Source organism: Ranitomeya variabilis, chromosome 2, assembly GCF_051348905.1.
Source record: "Ranitomeya variabilis isolate aRanVar5 chromosome 2, aRanVar5.hap1, whole genome shotgun sequence".
Taxonomy (NCBI): Eukaryota; Metazoa; Chordata; class Amphibia; order Anura; family Dendrobatidae; genus Ranitomeya; species Ranitomeya variabilis.
The window spans coordinates 382,840,638-382,856,678 of NC_135233.1; the positions used below are offsets into that span (position 1 = coordinate 382,840,638).

General features: G+C 47.4%; 1 protein-coding gene across 1 annotated transcript; it reads right to left on the reverse strand.

Annotated features, from left to right (window-relative positions):
* Positions 1–7,384: 7,384 nt before the first annotated feature.
* On the reverse strand, positions 7,385–15,660 carry HSD17B8 (hydroxysteroid 17-beta dehydrogenase 8). Its single transcript, XM_077286229.1, has 9 exons — positions 15,557–15,660; positions 12,718–12,920; positions 12,534–12,650; positions 11,339–11,434; positions 10,779–10,864; positions 8,846–8,930; positions 8,124–8,166; positions 7,819–7,893; positions 7,385–7,573 (listed from the first exon to the last, which is right to left on the reverse strand). Exons 1-9 carry the CDS (start codon positions 15,654–15,656, stop codon positions 7,557–7,559), a joined length of 822 nt encoding a protein of 273 aa, XP_077142344.1. The 5' UTR covers positions 15,657–15,660; the 3' UTR covers positions 7,385–7,556.
* Between the last annotated feature and the right edge of the window lie 381 nt (positions 15,661–16,041).

The following is a 16,041-nucleotide window of genomic DNA, read 5'->3' on the forward strand; positions in this document are numbered from 1 at the left end:
CCACTTCTAATAGAGGGGTTCTCAAAAGAATTCATTAGCTGCATACGTTTTCCTGGCCATATATTTCCCATCTCGTATTGCTCTAGTTCAAAGCTCTCCTGATGAGTGTAGCAAGGCGTCTACCAAATAGGTGTTTTCTGTTTTCGTAAGATACAACCTTACAACTAGCAAGGAGTCCATCATACAGGTAATTCACTCCATGGTCAAGAAACCCATACGTTGCTCACGGCACCATCAACGTAGCCAGTTGTTCACCTGTAGAATCCTGTTCAATCTCCTTGGTCCATGTCCATCCCCTGGGAGGTTGGATGAGAAGACGACCTGCACTTTTTTTTATCAGACTGCAATCGTCCGTTTTTCTCACAAATGAGTATGAGCCCTTAACCCCTTAACGACCGCCGATACGCCTTTTAACGGCGGCCGCTAAGGGTACTTAAACCACAGCGCCGTTAATTAACGGCGCTGTGGAAAAAGTGAATAGCGCCCCCCAGAGTCGGATTTTCTCTGGGGTCTCGGTTGCCGAGGGTAGCCGAGACCCCAGAGAACATGATTCGGGGGGTTTTTACCGACCCCCGAGTTGCGATCGCCGGTAATTAACCGTTTACCGGCGGTCGCAACAAAAAAAAAAACAAAACGCGATTTGCCATTTAATTTCTCTGTCCTCCGATGTGATCGCACATCGGAGGACAGAGAAATAGTGTCCCCGATGGCCCCCAATACTCACCTATCTCCCCCGGTGCTCCTCGTGGCTCCCGATGGGCGCCGCCATCTTTTTTTCCGGGAAAAAATGGCGGGCGCATGCGCAGTGCGCCCGGAAGATCTTTGGGGTCTCGGCTGCCGGGGGTAGCCGAGACCCCAAAGAACATGGTTTTTACCGACCCCTGTTTTGCGAATGCCGGTAATTAACTGTTTACCGGCGACCGCAAAAAAAAAAAAAGCGATCTGTAATTCTCTGTCCTCTGATGTGATCGCACATCAGAGGACAGAGAAATAGGGGGATTCGGGGACCCTATCATACTCACCCGGTGTCCCCGGGTCCTCCTGCGTCTCCTCTTGCCGGCCGGCTTCTTCCTCTGCAAAGAAAATGGCGGACGCATGCGCAGTGCGCCCGCCATCTGCTGCCATCTGCCGGCCGGCAGGAGAGACGAGTTGGGGCTAAAATTAGGGTTAGGGTTAGGGCTAGGGTTGGGGCTAAATTTAGGGTTAGGGTTAGGCTACTTTCACACTAGCGTTTTTTGGCTTCCGTCGCAATGCGTCGTTGGAGAAAAAACGCATCCTGCAAAAGTGCTTGCAGGATGCGTTTTTTTCTCCATTGACTTGCATTAGTGACACATTGCGACGGATTGCCACACGTCGCATCCGTCGTGCGACGGATGCGTCGTGCTTTGGCGGACCGTCGGCACAAAAAAACGCTACATGTAACTTTTTTTGTGCGACGTGTCCGCCATTTCGACAACGGATCCAGTGCACGATGGACGCGACGTGTGGCCATCCGTCGGTAATACAAGTCTATGGGCAAAAAAGGCATCCTGTGGGCACATTTGCAGGATCCGTTTTTTGCCCAAAATGACGGATTGTGACGGATGCCACACGACGCAAGTGTGAAAGTAGCCTTAGGGTTAGGGTTGGGGCTAAAGTTAGGGCTAGGGTTAGGGTTAAATTTAGGGTTAGGATTGGAGCTAAAGTTAGGGTTAGGGCTAGGGTTGGGGCTAAAATTAGGGTTAGGGTTGGGGCTAAAGTTAGGGATAGAGTTGGGATTAGGGTTAGGGTTTGGATTAGGGTTGGTATTAGGGTTACGGTTGGGATTAGGGTTACGTTTGGGATTAGGGTTGGGATTAGGGTTAGGGTTGGGATTAGGGTTAATGTTAGGGTTGGGATTAGGGTTAGGGGTGTATTGGGATTAGGGTTAGGTTTGAGGTTAGGGTTGAGATTAGGGTTAGGGGTGTGTTGGATTTAGGGTTTTGATTAGGGTTATGGTTAGAGTTGAGATTAGGGCTGTTTTGGGGTTAGGGTTGTGATTATCGTTAGGGTTGTGATTAGGATTATGGATTGGGTTGAGATTAGGGTTAGGGGTGTGTTGGAGTTAGGGTTGGAGTTAGAATTGGGGGGTTTCCACTGTTTAGGTACATCAGGGGGTCTCCAAACACGACAGACAATTTTGCGCTAAAAAAGTCAAATGGTGCTCCCTCCCTTCTGAGCTCAGCCGTGCGCCCAAACAGTGGTTTACCCCCACATATGGGGCATCAGCGTACTCGGGATAAATTGGACAACAACTTTTGGGGTCCAATTTCTCCTGTTACCCTTGTGAAAATAAAAACTTGGGAGCTAAAAATCTTTTTTGCGGGAAAATTTTTTTTTTTTATTCTCACTACTCTGCATTATAAACTTCTGTGAAGCACTTGAGCATTCAAAGTTCTCACCACATATCTAGATAAGTTCCTTAGGGGGTCTAGTTTCCAAAATTTGGTCACTTGTGGGGGGTTTCTACTGTTTAGGTACATCAGGGGCTCTGCAAACGCAACATAACGCCCGCAGACCATTCTATCAAAGCCTGCATTCCAAAATGGCGCTCCTTCCCTTCCGAGCTCTGCCGTGCGCCCAAACAGTGGTTTACCCCCACATATTGGGTACCAGCATACTCAGGACAAATTGGACAACAACTTTTGGGGTCCAATTTCTCTTGTTACCCTTGTGAAAATAAAAACTTGGGGGCTAAAAAATCTTTTTTGTTAAAAAAAAAATATTTTTTATTTTCACGACTCTGCATTATAAACTTCTGTGATGCACTTGGGCATTCAAAGTTCTCACTACACATCTAGATAAGTTCCATGGGGGGTCTAGTTTCCAAAATGGGGTCACTTTTGGGGGGTTTCTGCTGTTTAGGCACATCAGGGGCTCTCCAAACGTGACATGGCGTCCGATCTCAATTCCAGTCAATTTTGCATTGAAAAGTCAAATGGCGCTCCGTTGCTTCCGAGCTCAGCCATGCGCCCAAACAGTGGTTTACCCCCACATATGGGGTGTTGGCGTACTCAGGACAAATTGTACAACTTCTGGGGTCCATTTTCTCCTGTTACCCTTGGTAAAATAAAAATTTGGAGGCAAAAAGATCATTTTTGTAGAAAAAATGCGATTTTTTTATTTTCACGGCTCTACGTTATAAACTTCTGTGAAGCACCTGGGGGTTTAAAGTGCTCACCACACATGTAGATAAGTTCCTTAAGGGGTCTAGTTTCCAAAATGGTGTCATTTGTGGGGGGTTTCCACTGTTTAGGCACATCAGGGGCTCTCCAAACGTGACATGGCATCCGATCTCAATTCCAGCCAATTTTGCATTGAAAAAGTCAAACGGTGCTCCTTCACTTCCAAGCTCTGCGGTGCGCCCAAACAGTGGTTTACCCCCACATATGGGGTATCGACGTACTCAGGAGAAATTGCACAACAACTTTTGTGGTCTAATTTTTCCTGTTACCCTTGTGAAAATAAGAATTTGTGGGCGAAAAAATCATTTTTGTGAAAACAAATGCAAATTTTTATTTTCTCGGCTCTACGTTATAAACTTCTGTGAAGCACTTGGGGGTTCAAAGTGCTCACCACACATCTAGATAAGTTCCTTAAGGGGTCTAGTTTCCAAAATGGTGTCACTTGTGGGGGGTTTCCACTGTTTAGGCACATTAGGGGCTCTCCAAACGCGACATGGCGTCCGATCTCAATTCCAGCCAATTCTGCATTGAAACAGTCAAACGGCACTCCTTCTCTTCCAAGCTCTGCTGTGCGCCCAAACAGTGGTTTACCCCCACATATGGGGTATCGGCGTATTCAGGAGAAATTGCACAACAAAATTTGGGGTTAAATTTCTGTTTTTACACTTGTGAAAATTAAAAAAATGGTTCTGAAGTAAAATGTTTGCAAAAAAAAGTTAAATGTTCATTTTTTTCTTCCACATTGTTTCAGTTCCTGTGAAGTACGTAAAGGGTTAATAAACTTCTTGAATGTGGTTTTGAGCAGCTTGAGGGGTGCAGTTTTTAGAATGGTGTCACACTTGGTTATTTTCTATCATATAGACCCCTCAAAATGACTTCAAAGGTGATGTGGTCCCTAAAAAACACATGGTGTTGTAAAAATGAGAAATTGCTGGTCAACTTTTAACCCTTATAACTCCCTAACAAAAAAAAAATTTTGTTTCCAAAATTGTGCTGATGTAAAGTGGACATGTGGGAAATGTTATTTATTAACTATTTTTTTGTGACATATCTCTCTGATTTAAGGGCATAAAAATACAAAGTTTGAAAATTGCAAAATTTTAAAAATTTTCGCCATATTTCCGTTTTTTTCATAAATAATCGCAAGTAATATCGAAGAAATGTTACCACTAACTTGAAGTACAATATGTCACGAAAAAACAATCTCAGAATCAGCGGGATCCGATAAAGCGTTCCAGAGTTATAACCTCATAAAGTGACAGTGGTCAGAATTGTAAAAATTGGCTCGGTCATTAAGTACCAAATTGGCTCTGTCACTAAGGGGTTAAAATATTTTTAGGTGTCCTTTGTGGTGTAAGAAATGTGAAAAATGGACTGACATTTCCTTTTTTTTTTTTCTTCAAATTTTCCTGATAATCAGAAAAAAAAAAAGTTACGTAACAAGGAAGCTCCAAGTATCGTAAATTAGGGTGAAAAATATTTGAATATCTTATTTATTCTACAAAAGTAAAATCTCAGAAAGGTGATAATGACCAAAAGAAGCATAATATTTAAATCCTGCGTGACCGTCACCATATACAGAGCCTTGAAGGGATATTCCTCAGGTTAGTAATTTCCACTATTGAGATATTAACCCCTTTCTGATGTCGGACGGGATAGTACATCCGACGTCAGAAGCCCCACTTTGATGCGGACTCCAGCGGTGAGCCCACCTGAAAGCAGTGACATGTCAGCTGTTTTCAACAGCTGACATGTACCCGCAATAGGAGCGGGCTGAATCGCGATCCGCCCGCGCCTATTAACTAGTTAAATGCCACTGTCAAACTCTGACAGCAGCATTTAAAGCGCGCTTCCGGCCATTGGGCTGGAAATACGCGCACCGCTGACCCCCGTCTTGTGATCGGGGGTCAGCAGTGCATTGGCATGACAACCAAAGGTCTCCTTGAGATCTCTATGGTTGTTGATGCCGGATTGCTATGAGCGCCACCCTGTGGTCGGCGCTTATAGCAATGCAGTAATTCTGCTACATAGGGGCGATCTGATCATCGCCTCTATGTAGGAGAGCCGATCAAGTTATGGCAGCTTCTAGCCTCCCATGGAGGCTATTGAAGCATGCCAAAAGTAAAAAATTGATTAACCCCTTTCTGCCAGCTGACGGAATAGTACGTCAGCTGGCAGAACCCCCGCTTTGAGGTGGGCTCCGGCGGTGAGCCCACCTCAAAGCTGCGACATGTCAGCTGTTTTGTACAGCTGACATGTGCGCGCAATGAGCGCGAGCGGAATCGCGATCAGCCCGCCCCCATTAACTAGTTAAATGCCGCTGTCAAACGCTGACTGCGGCATTTAACTAGTGCTCCCAGCAGCGCGGTCGGAAGTGCTCGCACCGCTGACCCCCGTCACATGATCGGGGGTCATCGGTGCGTTGCCACCACAGTCAGAGGTCTTCTTGAGACCTCTATGGTTGTTGATGGCCGATTGCTTTGAGCGCCACCCTGTGGTCGGCGTTCAAAGCAACCCTGCATTTCTGCTACATAGAGGTGATCTGTGCTTCACCTCTATGTAGCAGAGGCGATCGAGTTGTGCATGCTTCTAGCCTCCTATGAAGGCTATTGAAGCATGCCAAAATTTAAAAAAAAAGTGTTAAAAAATATTAAAAAAATTAAAAATATATAAAAGTTCAAACCACCCCCCTTTCGCCCCAATCAAAATAAAACAATAATAATAAAAAAAATCAAACCTACACATATTTGGTATCGCCGCGTTCAGAATCGCCCGATCTATCAATAAAAACAAAGGATTAACCTGATCGCTAAATGGCGTAGCGAGAAAAAAAATCAAAACGCCAAAATTACTTTTTTTGGTCGCTGCAACATTGCATTAAAATGCAGTAACGGGCGATCAAAAGAACGTATCTGCACCGAAATGGTATCATTAAAAACAACAGCTCGGCACGCAAAAATTAAGCCCTCACCCAACCCCAGATCACGAAAAATGGAAACATTACGGGTCTCAGAATATTGCGCAATTTTTTTTTTAGCAAAGTTTGGATTTTTTTTCACCATTTAGATAAAAAACAACCTAGACATGTTTGGTGTCTAAAAACTCATAATGACCTGGAGAATCGTAATGGCAGGTCAGTTTTAGCATTCAGTGCACCTAGCAAAAGAGCCAAACAAAAAACAAGAGTGGAATTTGTTTCCCATTTTCGAGTACTCGAGATGCTAAAACCAATGGTGTCGTTCAAAAGTACAACTCATCCTGCAATAAATAAGCCCTCACATGGCCATATTGACGGAAAAATAAAAATGTTATGGCTCTGGGAAGGAGGGGAGTGAAAAACGAAAATGCAAAAAGCTCCGGTCATGAAGGGGTTAATACTTTTGTTTGTTTACAGCTTATTGCCTAAGAGACCGACCACCGCTGCTGTGTAGCTTGTAAACACTGCATTGAAGCTGGCTGAAATTAGGCGGCAACAGTGCGCTCCAGCAATCCCGCCAGCACCAGATCAGCGCTTCCAAGCTAAACAGTAAAGATCTTGTAAGCACTGTACATTGTACATATTCTGCTGTCCAGCACTGGTGGTCGGTCACCAAGGCAACAAGCTGTTAATATCTCAAGAACGACTGACAATTTTAACAAACAGTAAATTGCAAGTGTGTTTGTTTTTACAAGAACTCTCTCAAAATACCTATTTATGACAACGGAAACAATCCTTTAGGCTACGTGCACACGATGCGGATTTGCTGCGGATCTGCAGCGGATTTTTCCGCGCAGAAACGCTGCAGATCCGCACTGTGATTTACAGTACAATGTAAATCAATGGGCTAAAAAAAAGCTGTGCAGATTGTGCGGAAAAATCAGTGCGGAATTGCTGCGGATTTCAAAGAAGTGCATGTCACGTCTTTTGTGCGGATCTGCAGTGTTTCTGCACCCCTCCATGATCAAAATCCGCAGTGGCAAAAACTGCAGAAAATCAGCATCAATTCCGAGTAAAAAACACACAAAATCCACATAAAAACTGTGGCTGCGGATTCTGCCAGGAGATGCGGATTTTGTGCAGAAAGTTCTGAACCACTTTTCCTACGTGTGCACATAGCCTTAAAGTCTTGATAGGAAACGTTTCTTGCACATCCGTTTGCTCCTGAGCACTGAAAGCTCAAACGGTTACACAAAACTCCAAGTGAAGATGAATAAAAATATATTTAATATTTAATCCATAGTAATAGTAATTTCTGAAATTATTTACAATTAACAGTACAATTAGCAGTCTCGGTGTCCGTGACCGGGGTCTCTGGCTGCCTCTCTGGGACCCATATGAGCAAATGTGGCAGCATGTCAGACTGGCACCCGAAATCATAAGAACAGGCCACCTGGAAAGACAAGAGAAAAGATCACATGTCCTGGTAGTAATGGCAATCAGCTCTCCACATACTAAACTCCTGGTAAGGTTGTGCTTATTCACAGCTGCCCATCTGATCAAGCAGAGCTGCAGTGTAAAGTACAGCGAACCATAATGGGAGCAAACGCCAATATATCCACATAACACTGCACAAAAGTGAAAATCATCAATTATGATGTGCATGGTCCTCTGTGACCCTCCCGTCCTGACATTTACCTGTCACGTCTATACTCGCTCCGGTGATATATTTGCTCTCGTCTGAAGCCAGGAAAGCGCAGACGTCGGCGACATCTGAAATAAGAAAACCAGCGGTTAGGGAAACCTCTTGGGGATGCAATAAAGGCTCTTGGAGCTCGAGCCCCCTATTGCTCTCCCTGTCATTCAGGTCCTAGACAATGATGCCATGTGCAGCAGCGGAACCGGACGAGCACCACGAGGATAGAGCCATGTCCGCACCAGTGTATGAAGTGTTTGGGGTGCAGGCCTGGCTGTCAGCCTCAGAGAACCTATGACTGGCTCACCTTCAGGCCGGCCGAGTCTTCCTAGTGGTATCATACCGGCAAACTGTAAAAAAAAGGGGGAAATAATGACATTACGATATGCACAAGGCGTGAGCTGAACTGCAGACACCACACAGGAAGGTGGCAATTATACTGTGACCAGCACCCACTATGGGGAGGGGAACCACATATATCTGTAGTCTTCTATACAATCAAATGGGAGGAATTTAAAACAGCGAATACAGAAGCAAAGGACTCTAAAGGCCGACGTCTCACCCAGAAACATGAAAAAGCCTCACCTCTCTAAAGGTTGGAATTCACCATTATATATGAAGTCGGAAATCTAGATCTACCCGTGTAGACGTTTGTCCGACTTCAGAAAGGAGAACATTCTTTCTGCAACCACTATTAACGCCATGTGGATTAACAGGATACGTCTGTATGCAGGGAGCTCCCCCTCATGGTGACCGCAGGGAACTCTCCCTAGTGGTGGCCGCAGTGAGCTCCCCCTAGTGGTGGCCGCAGGAAGCTCCCCTTAGTGGTGGCCGCAGGGAGGGAGCCACTATGGCAACACTGCAATAAAGTGGGGAAGCAGCTCAATGCCGGGTCTTCTGCTACCACAGACTTCACACCAGTCCTAGGTTCCATGGTCAGTAATGTGGAGCCACAAATGTATAACAAGAAAGGGGCATGTAAGAGAGTAAAGCAGCCCTACTAGACAGACACTGCAGACATCAGCTCACTTTGTCCAGCACTTTCTGTGGGACTTTATCAGTCATTGGGGTGGCAATAAATCCGGGTAATACTGTGTTACAGCGAATACCAAACCTGTGAAGGGAGAAGGGGAATCACTGAATGGCAGTACTTTACTCACAATTTACATATCCAGACCATGTCCTGCTTAGGCTAGTTTCACATTTGCGGTAGAATCCGCAGCGTTTAATCCGCCACCTGAAACGCACAATAAACCGCATGCAAACACAGCGGTTTTTTAGATGCATAATGTAACACATGCATTAAAAAAATGCGGCGTTTACATGCTTTTTCATGCGTTTTTCCTGCGTTTGCGTTTTCTGTGCGCATGGTGGAAAATTTAACAGGAGAAAAATCTAGATAACCAGACACCGCCAATGGGACTACAGAGAGTGTGTATTATGGGATCTCTATATATACACCCTAGGACTGCTGAAAGCTACAGATTTTGCTACTGTATCCTGTGTCATGATGGATCTTCGCATGGAGAGCTTTTAGTTCAACCTGTTTCTTGCCGGTGCGTTTGCTTGGGAGCAACAAAGAAATAGAGAATGACACAGAAGGACACGGTGTCGGCGTTTTTGGAGACACCCCATTACTGAACTCCGGGAGAGCCGTGGAGCCTATCACACGCTATATGGCGAGCTTAATGCCAACCCGGACAAATTCCCGGAATATACCAGGATGTCGCAAGACTCTTTTCAGGATGTGCTTGGTCGTGTCCAAGGAGCCATCTGGAGACAGGACACCCAGCTCCGTAGAGCGATTCCATTAAGGTACGTAACAATTCTAAACAAATGCCAGTCATAATTATTGTTGGTCTGCCATGTATTATTTGTATTTTCCTTTATGTCTTTAGCTAAACACCACCATAAATAGAATTTTTGGTAATTATTTTTTTGGGGTTTCTTTCAGATTCCTGACTACCGGAGAGAGTTTAGCATCGCTCCACTTTCAATACCGGCTTGGAATTTCCAACTTGTCTGGAATAGTTGCGGACACCTGCTGGGCTTTGTGGAACGTTCTCCGGGATGAGTTTATACCCCTACCCACCGCGGACATGTGGATGTAAATTGCCGAAAAATTCTGGAGTGTGTGTGATTTCCCCAACTGTTTGGGAGCGGTGGATGGAAAGCACATTCGCATTATCAAACCAGCCAGAACAGGATCGGAGTACTTCAATTATAAAAATTATTTTTCTGTTGTGCTCATGGCAATAGCCGATGCGGACTGTCGCTTCATCGCCGTGGACATTGGAGCTTTTGGCCGTGGCAACGATTCCCAGACTTTCAAGAACTCTGATATGGGACGCCGTGTGTATGGCAAAAATTTCAATTTTCCCCCGCCACAACCTCTCCCCAACACTCGAAGTCCACAGATGCCATTCATTATGGTTGGGGATGAGGCCTTTCAGATGTGTGAAAACCTACTGAAGCCCTATTCCAGTCGGGACTTGAACCACACTAGAAGGATCTTTAACTACAGACTGAGGGCCCGAAAAACAGGTTTTCCTGTGGTAAAACGCATGCATTCACATAGAATGTAATGTGCTTTTTAGCCGTATTCCTTCCGCTAACAACCGCATACGTTTCGAGGCGGCAAATTGATGACTCGGAAATTACAACATGTAGCGTTTACCGTGCCAAGCCGCAGACAACGAAACGACGCATGCATCGTCAAACGTGGCAAAACGCAACCTATTGCAGGCACCTGCGTCCCTAATGTTAAATATAGGAATACACAACGCATGCGGAAAATTGTGGCACAAAGGCTGCGGACACAACCGCAAATGTGAAACCAGCCTTACACAGCTGCAGGGTTCATCACAGAGAGCTCTGATACACTGTCACAAGCTCTGCAGCTGTGGTCAGGGCAGATAACAGATGTAGGTAATGTTTCCTTTAATGATTCATTTCCACTCACTTGGCGAGTTCTTTGGCTGCAGTTTTTGTCAGACCTTCTACTCCGGCCTTAGAGGCAGCGTAGTTCGCCTGCCCGAGATTCCCCACCTGCAGGAGACGACAGACATACCGGTACATGGAATATTACCGCCATAATGTCAGCTAGTAGACACCATGTGCCAGTGTGTATTACCGTCCTGTACTCGCTGATCAGATTCGCTTTCAATCATTAGATCTGTAGGTACTAGTGATGAGCGAATATACTCGTTACTCGGGATTTCTCAAGCACGCTCAGGTGACCTCCGAGTATTTTTTAGTGCTCGGAGATTTAGTTTTCCTCACCTCAGCTGAATGATTTACATCTGTTAGCCAGCATAAGTACATGTGGGGGTTGCCTGGTTGCTAGGGAATCCCCACATGTAATCAAGCTGGCTAAGAGATGTAAATCATTCAGCTGAGGTGAGGAAAACTAAACCTCAAAGCACTAAAAAAATACTCGCAGGACCCCCGAGCGTGCTCGGGAAATCTCGAGTAATGAGTATAATCGCTCATCACTAGTAGCTACTGATTTGTCCGTCTCACCTTTGCCACAATGCTCCCAATGTTGATGATGGAGCCACCATTTTTCTCACTGGCTACAATAGATCGGGCCACTGCTTGCGTGATAAGAAATGGACCCTGCAGGAGACAAAAAGTAAGAAACCCGCGATGTCAGTGACCTCCCATCATGTCATATCTCTGCCGCAGACGTCATTGTATTTCACAGGAGAAGAGGAAATCAGAGATACAATCTCCCCAAATGCTAACTGTGCGCTGATAGAGATGGATGGGGTGTCCATCCATGGCTAGAATCGTCCCCTATCACACGTCCATACTCCCTACGCTTCCTTATACACACCAGGGAACAGGCGGGGAAATCTGCAGATCTCGGCACTGCCGGGTGACCTGCTCATGTGGATGGTGGCACAGAGAGTCTGACATCAGCCAAGCGTTCATCATGTGCATGGGAGGTAGGAGAGACAGCTGGAGGTCAAAAGAGCTTCCTAAGGAGCATGGAGATCTAAGAGCAGGATCCATAAGGCTTCTAGAAATGTACGAGCAGCAGGAATGGTTTCAATGTAATAAAATAATGCATACTCACCAGCTGTAGCACCCCTATAGATCCAGCGGAGGACGCTTCGGTGGTGTGTGTTGTGAAAGGACGTGATAACTTCCTATTCCAGTCAATCGCAGGACTCAGAAATCAGGGAACCCAAACAGGATGTCATTGTGTCCTATCCCGACACAGAGCAGCCTGGCTGGATCCACGATGCAGAGTGAGACACATGGGATGGAGCAGTGTTTCTAGAATACAGTCCCTCAACAACTACAGACAGGACCCCCGAAGCAAATTCTGGGGGGCGGACATAATGTGTGCAGTACTAAGGAAATCCTGACCCGATGGGGAAAACTGGTGCACTAGAGTTAAGAAACACTGGAATAGACAGATGTATTATACTCGCCGATAAAGCTCCAACATATTCCACAGCGCTGTACAGACATTATCACCACTCACAATCTATATCCCTATCAGTATGTCTTTGGAGTGTGGGAGGACACTGAAGAACCTGGAGTAAACCCAGCAAACACAGGGGACATACAGGCTCCTTACAGGTGTTCTCCTTTGTGGGATTTGTACTCAGGACCCCCTGAGCCGCCCACGGATATTATACAGATAGAAATAATGAAGCCGCGCACACACTGCGCCTTTCTGCAGCCTGGTGGGATAGATCCATACCTTGAGGTTGACATTCAGCACAGAGTCAAACGATTCCTCCGAGAGGCGAAGTAGAAATTCATCCCTGGTGATTCCTGCGCTATTCACAGCTACCCGAGGAGGAGCCGAGAAGCGAGACTGCGGGGAAACAGGGAGCAGTCAGTGACCCGTGCACATGCAGGATGAGCCCCGGGGTCCGCTCTACCTGTATCTGCTCCATTAGGGCGGTGACACTCTCAGATCTGGACACGTCGGCTGTGAGGGCCACATGGTCCTGTCCTGGGACATCCCGGCTCAGGCTCTGTAGGGTCTGGATAGCGGATTCAATGTTAAGATCAATGACAGCGACTGATGCTCCTTCCTGTGACAGTCGCTGGCAGACTGCTCGACCGATGCCGCTGCCACCACCTGAGGGAGAAATATATCCAAGCTGCATCAGATCAGTCACATCACTCGGGGATTACTACTTCATGCTCTTGTTGTAAGTGAATAGAAACATTCTTGTGCACAGATGGCAAAGCCTGGACCGGACACAATGCAACAGGCACCGAGCTGTGCGAGCAGGACCCGGCAGTCTGCGCATGTTGGTGTTTTGTATTGTGGATCTGGATTGTCTTTTATACCATCATGATGGAAATATCACATTTACCAGATGAAACTGGTGCCTGGGAGATTCCTGTATATGCCGGGAATGTCCGCTATTTATGCCGGGGGCTTCCTCTATAGATGCCAGCGGTATCCTGTATGTGCCAGGGGCTGCCTCTATTTATGTTGGGGGCTTCCTGTAAGTGCAGGGGCTTCCTCTATATATGCCAGGGGTATCCTGTATGTGCCAGGGGCTGCCTCTATTTATGTCGGGGGCTTCCTGTAAGTGCAGGGGCTTCCTCTATATATGCCAGGGGTATCCTGTATGTGCCAGGGGTTGCCTCTATTTATGTCGGGGGCTTCCTGTAAGTGCAGGGGCTTCCTCTATATATGCCAGGGGTATCCTGTATGTGCCAGGGGGTGCCTCTATTTATGTCGGGGGCTTCCTGTAAGTGCAGGGGCTTCCTCTATATATGCCAGGGGTATCCTGTATGTGCCAGGGGCTGCCTCTATTTATGTCGGGGGCTTCCTGTAAGTGCAGGGGCTTCCTCTATATATGCCAGGGGTATCCTGTATGTGCCAGGGGCATCCTGTATGTGCCAGGGGCTGCCTCTATTTATGTCGGGGGCTTCCTGTAAGTGCAGGGGCTTCCTCTATATATGCCAGGGGTATCCTGTATGTGCCAGGGGGTGCCTCTATTTATGTCGGGGGCTTCCTGTAAGTGCAGGGGCTTCCTCTAGATATGCCAGGGGTATCCTGTATGTGCCAGGGGCTGCCTCTATTTATGTCGGGGGCTTCCTGTAAGTGCAGGGGCTTCCTCTATATATGCCAGGGGTATCCTGTATGTGCCAGGGGCTTCCTCTATATATGCCAGGAGCTTCCTGTATGTGCCGGGAACATCCGCTATATATCCTGGAGGCTCCTGTAGATGCCGGGGGCTTCTTTTACAAAAATGTTTCCATTCACAGACAGCAAGCAGACATCATGAAAAAATGGGGCAGAATCAGAACATTAAAATGACAAGAGAGTTGTCTACGTTTTCATTGTACAGCAGGTAAAAATGTTTGTCTGGACTAGACGCCCCCTATAAGAGAAAATTATAAAGAATAGCGCCACCATCTGGCACCTTACACCACGCTGTGCGGGGCCCTGGGGGCAGGATGACACAAAGCATCAGATACCCCAGCAGCTGCAGACTGTGGCTCCCAGCTGTAATCAGGGTGAATGCACAGCAGCCAGTTATTACTGCAGTATCGCTCACACTGGTCAGGCCAGTATCCCTCACGCTGGTCAGTGTCGCTCACGCTGCTCAGTATGGCTACGTTCACATTTGCGGTGTGCGCCGCAGCGTCGCCGCCGCAACGCACAGCGCAAATGTGAACACATGCACAACGCAGCTTTTTGCGCCGCATGCGTCCTTTTTTTCATTGATTTTGGACGCAGCAAAAATGCAACTTGCTGCGTCCTCCGCGACCCGACGCGGGCGCCGCAGGGACGCATGCGGCGCAAAAAGCAAGTGCACCGCATGTCCATGCGCCCCCATGTTAAATATAGGGGCGCATGATGCATGCGGCGCCGCTGCGGCGCCCGCCGCTGCGGCGGGCGCCGCTAATGTGAACGTAGCCTATCATTCACACTGGTCAGCGTCGCTCACACTGGTCAGCGTCGCTCACACTGGTCAGCGTCAATCACACTGGTCAGCGTCGCTCACACTGGTCAGCGTCGCTCACACTGGTCAGCGTCGCTCACACTGGTCAGCGTCGCTTACACTGGTCAGTTTCGCTCACACTGGTCAGCGTCAATCACACTGGTCAGCGTAGCTCACACTGGTCAGCGTCACTCACACTGGTCAGTATCGCTCACACTGATCAGCGTCAATCACACTGGTCAGTATCGCTCACACTGATCAGCGTCACTCACACTGGTCAGTATCGCTCACACTGGTCAGCGTCGCTCACACTGGTCAGCGTCGCTCACACTGGTCAGCGTCACTCACACTGGTCAGTGTCACTCACACTGATCAGCGTCGCTCACACTGGTCAGTGTCGCTCACACTGGTCAGCGTCGCTCACACTGGTCAGCGTCGCTCACACTGGTCAGTGTCGCTCACTGGTTTTCCAGCTATTTCTTATCTGCTTTTTCACTGGTCTCGAGGTATAAATCGATGTCCCAGATTCTCTGCACCGTATTTGGGGCTTTGTCCACCGCACTGCCTGCTCTATAGAGCACAATCCCAGCAGGAGGAAAAAAGAAAACCGCTCCAATGTCCAATGTCCTTTACTGCACAGCCACAACAGACCGGATACATCTATGGGGCGGGAGATAAGCGGCCGCCGGACGCCTCTGGTGTCACTTATGTGCGGGTACAAAACAACCTGAGACCCCAACTACATCCCACCCAGATCCCCGGAGCCGCTGATAATAGCAGCACAGGGGCGGAAGGGTTAATATAGAAAGACCTGTCACAAGGGCCAGAACAGACTGCAGCCTGAGGGGCGCCGCCATGATTCCTCCACACCGGAAACCATAGAGATGAGCTGACCGGAGGTGCCCGATCATAGAGGAGAGGAGGGAAAGAGCGTCTCCTCCAGTACACAGGCTTCTATACAGACTAGAGACCTGGAACCCTGCAGCATGCTGGGAGTTGTAGTTTTACAGCAGCTGCACAGTGAGGAGTCTGATATCAGTAGTGGGAATACACAATCCACAGCACTGCACCTCATGTAACGTCTGTACACAGTGACTGCACCAGCAGAATAGTGAGTGCAGCTCTGGGGTATAATACAGGATGTAACTCAGGATCAGTAATGTAATGTATGTACACAGTGACTGCACCAGCAGAATAGTGAGTGCAGCTCTGGGGTATAATACAGGATGTAACTCAGGATCAGTAATGTAATGTATGTACACAGTGACTGCACCAGCAGAATAGTGAGTGCAGCTC

What these genes read in the sequence shown, in the direction of transcription:
- HSD17B8 (XM_077286229.1), bottom strand. Translation starts at nt 15,656, where the DNA reads ATGATCGGGCACCTCCGGTCAGCTCATCTCTATGGTTTCCGGTGTGGA. An exon ending in TGTTCTGGCCCTTGTGACAG is followed by an intron (nt 12,921 to 15,556) that starts GTCTTTCTATAT and finishes TTTCTCCCTCAG; the next exon opens with GTGGTGGCAGCGGCATCGGT. An exon ending in TGCTGAATGTCAACCTCAAG is followed by an intron (nt 11,435 to 12,533) that starts GTATGGATCTAT and finishes TGTCTCCTGCAG; the next exon opens with GGTCCATTTCTTATCACGCA.